The sequence below is a fragment of the Pocillopora damicornis genome, chromosome 9 (assembly GCF_964200805.1).
Source record: "Pocillopora damicornis chromosome 9, jaPocDami1.2, whole genome shotgun sequence".
In the NCBI taxonomy this organism is placed as follows: domain Eukaryota; kingdom Metazoa; phylum Cnidaria; class Anthozoa; order Scleractinia; family Pocilloporidae; genus Pocillopora; species Pocillopora damicornis.
Genome location: NC_142678.1, coordinates 12,238,359 through 12,248,899, shown reverse-complemented (window position 1 = coordinate 12,248,899; position 10,541 = coordinate 12,238,359). Strand labels below are relative to the sequence as shown.

At 37.8% G+C, this 10,541-nt stretch overlaps 1 protein-coding gene across 1 annotated transcript in view; it reads right to left on the bottom strand.

The window, feature by feature from the left end:
* Positions 1 to 21: 21 nt before the first annotated feature.
* The window catches only part of LOC113676566 (polypeptide N-acetylgalactosaminyltransferase 13), an 11,009-nt gene continuing 489 nt past the window's right edge, over positions 22 to 10,541 (bottom strand). The window contains exons 1-8 of the mRNA XM_027193233.2: positions 10,189 to 10,541; positions 6,823 to 6,995; positions 5,749 to 6,124; positions 5,262 to 5,379; positions 4,527 to 4,853; positions 3,970 to 4,074; positions 3,069 to 3,215; positions 22 to 2,524 (exon numbers count right to left, since the gene is read on the bottom strand). The exon at positions 10,189 to 10,541 is cut by the window's right edge and continues 489 nt beyond it. Coding sequence (XP_027049034.2) covers positions 2,393 to 2,524; positions 3,069 to 3,215; positions 3,970 to 4,074; positions 4,527 to 4,853; positions 5,262 to 5,379; positions 5,749 to 6,124; positions 6,823 to 6,995; positions 10,189 to 10,541 — 1,731 coding nt within the window. The 3' untranslated portion in view covers positions 22 to 2,392. The remainder of the gene's footprint in view (positions 2,525 to 3,068; positions 3,216 to 3,969; positions 4,075 to 4,526; positions 4,854 to 5,261; positions 5,380 to 5,748; positions 6,125 to 6,822; positions 6,996 to 10,188) is intronic.

Genomic DNA, 10,541 nt, shown 5'->3' with positions numbered 1-10,541 from the left:
AGACTCACCAGTTGAAATACATTTTTTATCCAAAATCAAGACTTTATTTAGGTGAATCACTTCATATCATTACTTCATAAAAATATATGTAGCATAAAATTACATGAAAATCATTTCAAAACAATTGGGAAACAAAAATATGATCCGAGGAGGGCCAGAAACAAAACGATCGAAATTTCAAAATACCACTAAAATTGCCAAAACTGCATCAATCACAAATTTGCGCGTCTACTTACGAAAATGGACGATGAGATGCTAATGATTCAAGGGAGGGTTCTAAATTGCAAAAACAGTGTAAATTACCAAATTTTGTAAATTTCGCATCTGCTCTCGATCCTGGATAGTGTGATCGAAACGTTGAAGATCTCATTCTATTTAACCTACAACTATCATAAAATGGTGCGTGAACGCACATATGGATAGTTTAAATTTCTATTCAATTTGTCTGAGTATTTTGTGGAAAACAGTCACTTCTCGCACTTCCTCACACTCGAAATTGAATACACCCTTACGGTGTCTAAGATTTTGATACCGGGTTTTCGCCAGATGCAGTAGTGTAAAAACCAACTCACGTTTAACTTTGTATATAATCAATTGGTTTTTTTTTTACCAGGTGCATTGGATAAATCAGAGACTTTGGCCTCGGCCAATCATAATTCAAATGAAACTAGCTTAGGGACATGTTAACGCACTCGCTACTTTTTCCCGCGCGGTAGGAGAAGGTAAATTTTCTTACACTCTCGCCAGAGGTAAGTTGCGGCGTCATTCACCACACAATCATTAGCTTTGCAGCTTACTAGTGAACGAGAATAAATGAGTGAAACTTAGAGGGGAGATAGACACTGTTGAAAACAGATTTCACATGCATTGGAGCAATTTTCGAGTGAGCATCGAAAGAAACCTGGGATTGCATTGGCTTTGTATCAGTCCCCAAGCCTGTGTTCTGATCGGCTACGGTGACTAGGGTGGCTTTGGTTTTTCTTGACTCAATCGAAAAGCGCTCCATAGCAACGTTCAGTTAACAAATTAAAAACACAAAGGGAAAACAAAAGTGGAGTTGCAAAGACTTTGAAAGATTAGAATCTACCTAGAGGTATCAGTTTACCCTAAATTACTATCACACGGTAGCAAAGCTTTTTAGTCAAATGTTTACCAAACTCTTTAACAAAACATTCAATTTCTGACAGCTGTAGTGAAAACATACTATCTAATAACAGCTATCGATTACAGATTAGGGATTCCAAGAAATTCGTTTTAGTCAGCAACGTCATTTACAGTCAATCTTTGTCGAAAGCTACTCTGAATTTATCGAAAAATGTAAAAACTTTTCAAAAATGGTCAATACTGCTATGTTCTACTACTTCGTAATAACCTACTAAGAACTGAGCAGATCACTTGAGTGTATCACACACTATATCACTGGCAAAGCTGAAAAAATTTCTAATGTATACGTTTATAATATTTTCTTTACTCTAAGCGCGCGCAATATAAATTCTTTGCGTATAACTCGCAAATATCGTAATCCATCTCAAGTTACTATAAAGGATTGAACAAGCCCCCTTCCTTTTGAACTCTTCTCTCTATTAGACGCCCTCCCCCCCCCCAACTGTGCCCTACTATCTATCAAACCTCCCTCTCTATCAACCCCCCCCTAAGAATTGAACCCCCAATTTATTAACATTCTATCTCCATGCAACAAAGCTCTATTACCCCCCCCCCCTTTTACCTTCTCTGTCTACAATCCTCCCCCCATTCTCGAATAAGCCCTCTTTCATATGAGCCCCTTTCCCCCATCTATTAGAAACCCCGTCCTGGCTTATCATTTTCTTGTACGCTCCCGTCTCCTCCTTCCCTCAAGTTCTAAAACAGTAGTTTTATGGTCATTTGTTTTGGCATTGCGCACGAAAATATACGTCTTTTGGAGTCTCCTTTCCGTTTAAAATATCGTAGCGTTTTGACCAGACATACATGCCCTATATGGAAGTCATTAAATCTGGGTGAGAGAAAATACCTGGCATTATATCCTCCCCCCACCCCCGTAGCTTAATAGAACGTTTATAGTAGTTTTAGACTCAAGGTTCCTGGTAACAATATCACAAGTACCTCGCATGTTTCTTGCGTGTAACGTGACACGTACTTTGCGTTTTCTTTGAATGATTTAGTGAAGAACAAACAGACTGTGCAGGGGATATGCACCAGAGCAAAATTGGCGACACTAGACTGACTGTTTCTAGATCCTTCCGGGATCTGCAAAAACGGGAGTTGTCTAAAAATAACTTAACAGAGATTACCTAAGGAGCACGGCCCACAAAGGGAATAGAGTCTCTCAGCTTGATCTCTTGTGATAACTGATATATTCAACTTGTTCCAAAGCGGGAACATTCAGATGGTGTTATGTATCTTTGTACTTGGAGAAGACCCATCTCTGTGAATCGCGTCCGTCGCAAGGATTCATAAATACGTACTGTTCTCCAATGGATCCACGATCTAAGCATTGACCCGTACTGATGTGTTTGATAATTCCCTATTATGAAGAAAATCGAGAGAAGATGACATAAAATTTCAGCCCTTCTCGGGACTCCCTTTCCCATTGCAGACACTTTGTATTCAGTAGTGTGTCTTACCGCAAAGATATTTAAGACCATGATTATGACTTGACGTGCCAAAAGAAACATCATGCCTTTGTCTTTTTCTATCAATTCTTCCCAGTGGCAAGGGATGTAACCAAGAGAAATCACATTCCTGTTTAAAGGATGTGGACGTCGAGGAACAAAACATAGACACAAACACAAAGCAATTCCTGCCAGTTTTGGTTGACGCATTAAGCTATCTTCAAGGCCTTGATTATTTGATGGAATGCAAGTCTAGCCGGAAAGGAAGTCCTCAATGTTAGCCTTCGGCGCGGCGTTTCTTCACCCGCGAGAAGGTATGAGGCCTTGAGTTACCAGATTCCAACCCGTGGATGTTTTTCAACGTCCAAGAAATACAGAGCGAAATGCTCGGTAATACCCCTGAATCCTTGTTTTAATTATTCAAAAGAAGTAAAAGAACTCTCTATACAAACTTACGCTTTTTTTGTCGTGTTCCCATTTCTGATTGCCGCCCATCCCGTGACATTTCAAGATCTCCACAGGAGCCCCAGCATAAGACTTCGACACGTCAAGACAGTTCTCTTCCTCAAAGATTATCTCGCCTTTTGACGACATTACCAGCATCTAGAAAGGAAGATTATAAAATAAAACCACAACAATCGTTGCAAATTGATGTTCCAAATAGTGAGACTGGTACCCACAGTCTCACTACTTCCAGCTCACTGTCGATCTTTAGCGTAGGAGAGAACTTGGGGGCGAATTTGTGGGGTCCTTATGGCAAGGTTATGTGATTTTTCGGTCGATGGAAAGATTCGAGAGGCTCAGATCTTATTGTCGCTTAAGAGTTTTGAAGAGATTGGAGGTACACGCCTACAAATCAAATTGGTTTGTATTGATATGACATGTCAGAGAACCCTGAAAGTCTTTATTTTGATTTTTTCATGATGACAGTGAAATAAGAGAATTTTTGTCCGAATTCCTTGATACGAAAAAGAAATATTATGATCGTACGTTGCGTCAAGGGGCAAAAAAGTTTTCTCTCGAAAGTCATTAAAAAGTTTTCCAAAAGAAGTAGCCTTAAAAAAACTTCTGGTTCTGTGTACAACAATGTATCAAGATGCATGAATTGAGAAAACTGCCAAAGTTGTTTTTAAAATTTCACAGAATGCAGAAGTTGTTCAAATTTCTCGTAAAGTAGTTACTTTAAAGCTGTTTCACGATGAGGACTGGTTTTTGGATTCTCTTCAATCAACGCTGATAGTGTTATAGATAAAACGCCAATTTTCCTATTTCATATATAATCAACACTCCTGTTCCTGTTAGTACAATACCTGTACCATGGTAACATCGAAAGTTCTTATATCGTTCTGTTACAAACCTGATTTCCACCCTGCCCATGGCAAACATAAGCTCCCATTCGAGCTGAGTGTTCGGGTTTGGCTCCAAGCGAGTCCAAACAGTATCCACTTGGCGGGTTTCGAACCTATAAGAGGTAAAGACACCTTTTATATCAGCAGGAATAAAATACTCTTGAAACAGGAACTTTAGGGATAATCACGATGTAAAAAAAAAAGTAATAAAAACGAAAAACAAAAAGAAATAACCCAGGAATTTTGTCAGATAGGTTCCTGAGGTCACTCATTTTAGGGGGCTAAAAACTGAAAACAGAACTGGTTGGGCCGTTTTTTTGAGTTTTTAGACAAAAAACTTCTCTACTCATACAAAGCCTTTCCCCAGCTCAGAGTATGAATGGGTTCGTAAGAACTATCAGAAAAATTTACGATTTGTTTGATGTGGAGGGGAGCGAAGGGAGGTTTTGAGAGGGGAGGGTTACTTGCAGTAACCTAGCAACCAGTTCTGGAGAACCAACTCTCGTCGCTCCTTCGAGCTTAGATCGAGCAGCAATGCAACTTCGTCTTACCAAATATCCCTTACCTCGCCACTGGCTGGCGGATTTAACTCGGGCATCTGGACATCTGGGTACACGTTTTCTATGTACCACTTAAAGCTTTTGCACCCTAATCTCTTCCTCAACTCCAGGCGCTTACTGATGTCTCCATACTCCATGTTCCTCGCCTGTGGCTTCTTGTTATAGTAAAGTTCCTTGTACTCGTCCATCCAGACTTCCGCCAGTCGATTGAAGTTCTTGTTGAGAGTCTTCTCCACTCCATCCGGGAATTTGTACGGGCTGGTGTACTTACGGAACACGTGACCAACGCGAGAACAAGGTACGATCTCCAGCCGACCACCACACATCCATATCTGTAAAGTAATCCCCAAATCTTAAATCTGAGTATTTTAATAAATGTACCTCACATGACTCTTAACCATTTAACACCCAGAAGTGATTGAAATCTAACTTCTCTTTCTAATATCCATCCACTATCCAGCAAAGCAGTAATGAGGATACTCAAACTCATCAGGTAGATGTTGTTTTCATGATATGACACCAAATTCTCCTAACTAGTTTACAAGGAAATGTGTAGCAGCTAGTGGGGAGAATTAACTATAAGATGTTGAGAGTTAAAGAGTTAAAAGTATTTTCCTTTCTTCTGATTGTGATTAATTAGGTTTTGGTCTTAAGACACTCAATCAAAAAGCGCTCTAAAAAGGCCAATCAAAAGCTTTCAGAATAATGAACTTAGAGCTGCGCTAGTAAGTAAGTCTCACCCTGAAGGAAAGCTCGAGATTTTCTCCTCCCCAGATGTCCATCTCTTCGTCATACGACCCAAGATCAAAGAAGTACTGTCTGTGGATGGAGAACAAACCACCTGCCATCGTGGGGGTCCTGAGTATGAGACAGACATAAGGACAACATGTTAGCTCAAGTTGAAATATTTCTTTCTATGATTGTTGCTTTTTTCAAATATTCTCAATATGCAGCGATAGTGGAATAAAGCAATAACTATCACTGCATACTAGCATGGTTTTAAATCTCGCTTAGAGTTTCAAACCTCTTACGCAATGTATCAAGCTTCCAGCAGTCTTTTTATCTATTCACTCTGTATTGCTTTGCCGTTCTATTCATTTCACTCTGGGATCATGATCAACCTGCAGCTTTGCTTAAAAGTCTGTCCGCATCTTTAATCCCTTTTGAATAATATGATAACTTTTAAGAATAATTTTGCTCTCTCTCTTAACATTTTTATCTTGTTACCTGATAGGATCTGAACTATCTTTTCGTAGTTTCTGTTCTTCCGGGGGAATTCCTTTCCATTTAAAGAACAAATCCCAGCCGAATCCTCCTCTCTGATCAGCGTTTGCAGAGCCTTGGTACGCAAATGTGTCGGCATTCAGGACTTCGATAGCGGGGCACACAACATTGGAGCGTGAATCTGCAATTCGCGCCAAAAGAGGCTCTGCCCAGCCTGGGGTCGCCTCGCAGTGCGAATCAAGAAACGTGAGAACTTCACCTTTGGCCGCGTAGGCACCTTTCAAGCGTGCGCGAACAAGCCCCTCCCGTTTATCGTTCCGTAGCACGGTCACTTTGCTCATTGTTGCAACATGGTCATCCAGTGGTTTACCAAGTCTCTCTACGAAAAGCAAAAAAATGTGAACACTAAACATCTTTCTCGTAACGAGGAAAGCAACAGGAAAAGGTCTCAGGTTTACTATCGAAGCTTATCTCAGCTTCTGTGACGTGAGGCACCTGGAAGTGTTAATAATTTCCCGGAATGGAATGATAGTCAAAGAGCATTTTCAGTTGAGAGTCGAAAGTAATCAAAGTCAAAGATTACATTGGTTTTTCGCTATTACACACTGTTGTAACACAACGCTCAAACGCAGGGCATGCGCAAGAGAATTAATTTGGCCTTCCAAGCGCCCATCTCCCGTTTCACACTACACAAAGACCTCACCAGGACTGGAGCCTGGGCACTAACCACCAAGGCATCATGTGACAATGGAGAATTTCAGTTGAAACTTCCTATGGCAGATGGACGAGGAAGTTACACCACAATGTATTTAGTTCACCCCTTGACTCCCAGAAGCGATTAACATGTAACTTCTCCTTATAACATCCATACATCATCCAACAAAGTAGTAATAAGAAAACTCAAACTCATCCGGCAGAAGTTTTTATCATGATCTTACACCAAATTCTTATAACTAATTCAAAAGGAAATGTATAACTGCTAGAGGGGAGATTTAACAATCAGATCTTGAGAGAGTTAAGAGTTAAGTTCTGCTAAAAAGAAACATGCATGTCCAAACTATTTCTTATGCTACTTACCATCCTCACTGAAGTCATCAACAACAATAATTCCACTGAGCAGATCAGGTGGCGTCCTGTTAATGACACTGTGTATGGTGCGGAGCAGCACAGACAATCGTTCTTTGTGGAAGCAGATTATGACAGTCGTTGTTGGCAGCTTTGTTGGGTATGTGTTATGTTTGGCCTTACAACTGGTGATGTAAGAGGATCACATCAATTTTAAAATCAATGCATCAATGTGTAAAAGTAAAGATGTTTAAATGCTGATCATGTAATGGTGGTATTTGAACAGTGGAATGAACAATCACAGAGCAACTTCAATGCCACAAAAAGTGTGCTCTAGATAGAACTATCCATCAAACTTTTCTCTCGTTATCTTGTGAGATGTTTCTCCTCTTGATGAAAGTAAAAAAAAAAGTGTTGTTGCATTATAGCTCATTTGGGTCATTCATCTCTGTCTATAATCCAGACCAATACCTATTGAACTGGTCACACTCTTTCTTTAGAGGCACTGTTTCTGGCGTTGAAGATTTGTCCCTGGAACAAATTTACTGAGTTGAGAATTTGAAATTGTCTTTTATTGGATATGTGTTTCAGTTTCCATGCCAATCTGTCTGCCAAAAAATTCTCTCCATCTTAGCTTTAAGAATGTAATGTCAAAGCAAATAATATTATCAAGTAGATGTTTCAAATTCTCTCCATCTTAGCTTTCAGAATGTAATGTCAAAGCAAATAATATTATCAAGTAGATGTTTCATTTTCTCTTCTCAAACTCGTTAATAATTCATGCTGAGAAAACAAAGGAAATTACAACCGTGAAGGAGGTTTGGATATGTGATCTTAATTATCATAAAATCTGGTGAACTTTTGCTTTGATTTTCTCCAAGAATTATTAATGGTTTGAGAAGCTATATCAAACATTCGAAAGGGTGTTTCATCCGATATCCAAACACCTTGAAGTTGGTTAAAAAAAACTCGGCTGCGCCTCGTTTTCTCAACCACTTCTCGGTGTTTGGATATCGGATGAAACACTCTTCCTCGTGTTTGATATATTACTTCACCACTTTTCTTCACCACAATTAATTCACATTGTACAGACAAATTTCATTTGATTTCCCCAAGAAGTATAAAGGTTAAATAATTTCTGGTTAAAACAACTTCAAACTCATTTTCTTACTTTTTTTTACTATGTTGAACAAATATCAAAGGTAATTTACTTGGAGCTAAAGGAAAAAAAAATAAACCCAGACTAAAAAATAATTTTGACTAAAAATTTATTTTTAAGCACTTTATATATGTCAGATACTCTAAACAGCACTTTACACTTGAAAAGTTTTATTTTTCTGCTTCTCAAAGAATTGGAAGCTTTCCTTTTCCTTATATATTTTTGTCCCTACTTTTCATCATCATGTATAAAGACTTTTGGTCAATAGCTTTTTCCTATGTAAAGATAATAATCTACTGTCAAAGAAATGTCCTTTTCTCATCATTCTGTCTCAAATTCACATTGATCACTGAGTTCATCTTTTCAGCTGAACAAACAACTTTCGTTGATCTGACATGATTTGCCAATGCCTCATTGGAAAAAAAAAATTTCAAATGAAAATAATTTTTTGGTTCTTTGATTCTTTGTACCATTGCAAAAGAGAATTATTCCTGCTATTTCATAAAAACAAAAGATTTTTTATTAAAAAAACTTTAAAACAAGATTAAAAAAAACTTGTAAAGAACAACAGAAGGTTATAATCACATGTAAATTATAGTCTCTCTCTTTGAAATCATGACATGGGAAAAATTACACAATTATTTTAAAATCAATTTTAAGATTTTAATTTAAAATTCATAATTTTTCTCAGAAATGACTTTCCTCTTAGATTTGTTAAGCTTTGTGTTAATTGAAAGTAAAATTAACATTTTCTCAACAATAAAGCTCAAGTTGAAAGAAGCAGGGAATGACACCTACAATTTGTACCTTGTGGATATTGGATTTGACAAAATTTTGAATTCTAGATGCTTTGAATTCTGTGACTAGTCATCACAAATTACAGATCAAATTGAACTAAATTTCTACTAAGGATAGTGTTTCATCAAACAGGAAATTCTCAGACATTGCAGAAAAATGATATCTAAAGCATGAGAGTGTTAAGGGTTATTGATACTCCAGAACAATTGAACTAAATTTCCACTGAGGATACTGTTAAATAAAACGGAAAATTCTCAGACAGTGCAGAAAAATGATATCTAATTTAATCTTGAGAATGTAAAGGCTTAGTGATACTCCAGAACAAATTTTACCATAAACTCTATACACAAATAACAAAACAGAAACTAAAAACTGCCTAAGTTGAACATTGGACATAAATACTGTTGGGAGAATTAAGAGTTACAATGTTTAAGTTTACACTAGCCTGCACAATTATTCCTGCAGAGAGATGATTATTTTTATAGTCACAGAATATTACAATGATACCATGGGTAGTATTCAGAAGTTTCTCAACATCCATGTTTTAAATGTGACCTAGGGTTCTAGCCGACAAATTCGATATTGCACCTGCCAACATTCCTTTCAAATAAAAGTTAGAAAAATAACTATCCTACGGGGAAGGAAAAATAGTTGGACTTAATCATACAGACATTGTTTGATATAAACTGGAGACAAAGCAATACTTTTCCACACTAAGCACAATAAATTATTTATGGCAAATATCAGCTTTAACATGAACAAACCCTCACATGGAGATTAATATACTCCGGTTTTTATTTCACAGACTGCCTAAACGAGTTTTAGTAGGAGTTTAGTGAAAAACGTGATGCTCAAATTGATAAATTCAGAACTTCAAAAATTCAAATTCATAATTATGAAGATTGACAAAATAATAAAGTGCCAAAAAGAGTGAAATAATAATTCTGATGTTTATCCTAACCACTCATGACGACCAATAATTATTACAACATACTACATCAAATTAGCTGAGTCTTCCTTAAGGAAAATCTGAATTGATGATCCACACCTCTAATCTTACTTGTGGACGAAAAATAATTAAGTCTTTTAAAAAATCTAACCTAATCAGAAATTAACAGAGTTAAAAACAAAGTGAGAGGTGCATTTGGCTACTAAATGCAACATTCTTATTGAAACGAAAATTTTGAACTGTAATTTTAAAAAAGTTACTATCGCTAAAGCTCAGCCAAGATGAATGTAGGCATGTAATTCCGCGCACCGGAAGTGTCCGGTTAAAAAACGGTTTTCTGAAACCTGAGCTGAGCTTCAGAGAAGCAGATGACGAGAATATCAAACATTCAATTAATATCATTGGTGTAGATGAACTTCTTTAACGCAAACGAACATATAAGTATGTTTTAGATAGAGCACTTGAAGCTTACCGGTCTCCTCTCACGTCCTCTAAGGTCCTGTCCAACGAAATCTTGTCGCTAAGTACCCAGTTGAATGAATGGTCGCCAAAATGTTGTTCCGCAAGTTTTTTGTCCTCGTCGGACATTAAGTAAGCCGGTTTGCCTCCTTCTCCGAGACCACCAGGATTCGTGCGTTTTGCTATGCTCGCGTCGTAAACTTCTCGAGTTCTTGAACCACTGTTTTTTGGAAGAACCCCCGCCAAAACATTCACTGCTTTGGCAGCGCTAGACAAAAGGCCGTCTTTGGCCGCCGGTTTTTCAGAAGAATCCTTTTCCCAAGGGTATTTAATGTGCTTTTGATGGTCGACAGGACGTAAAGGATT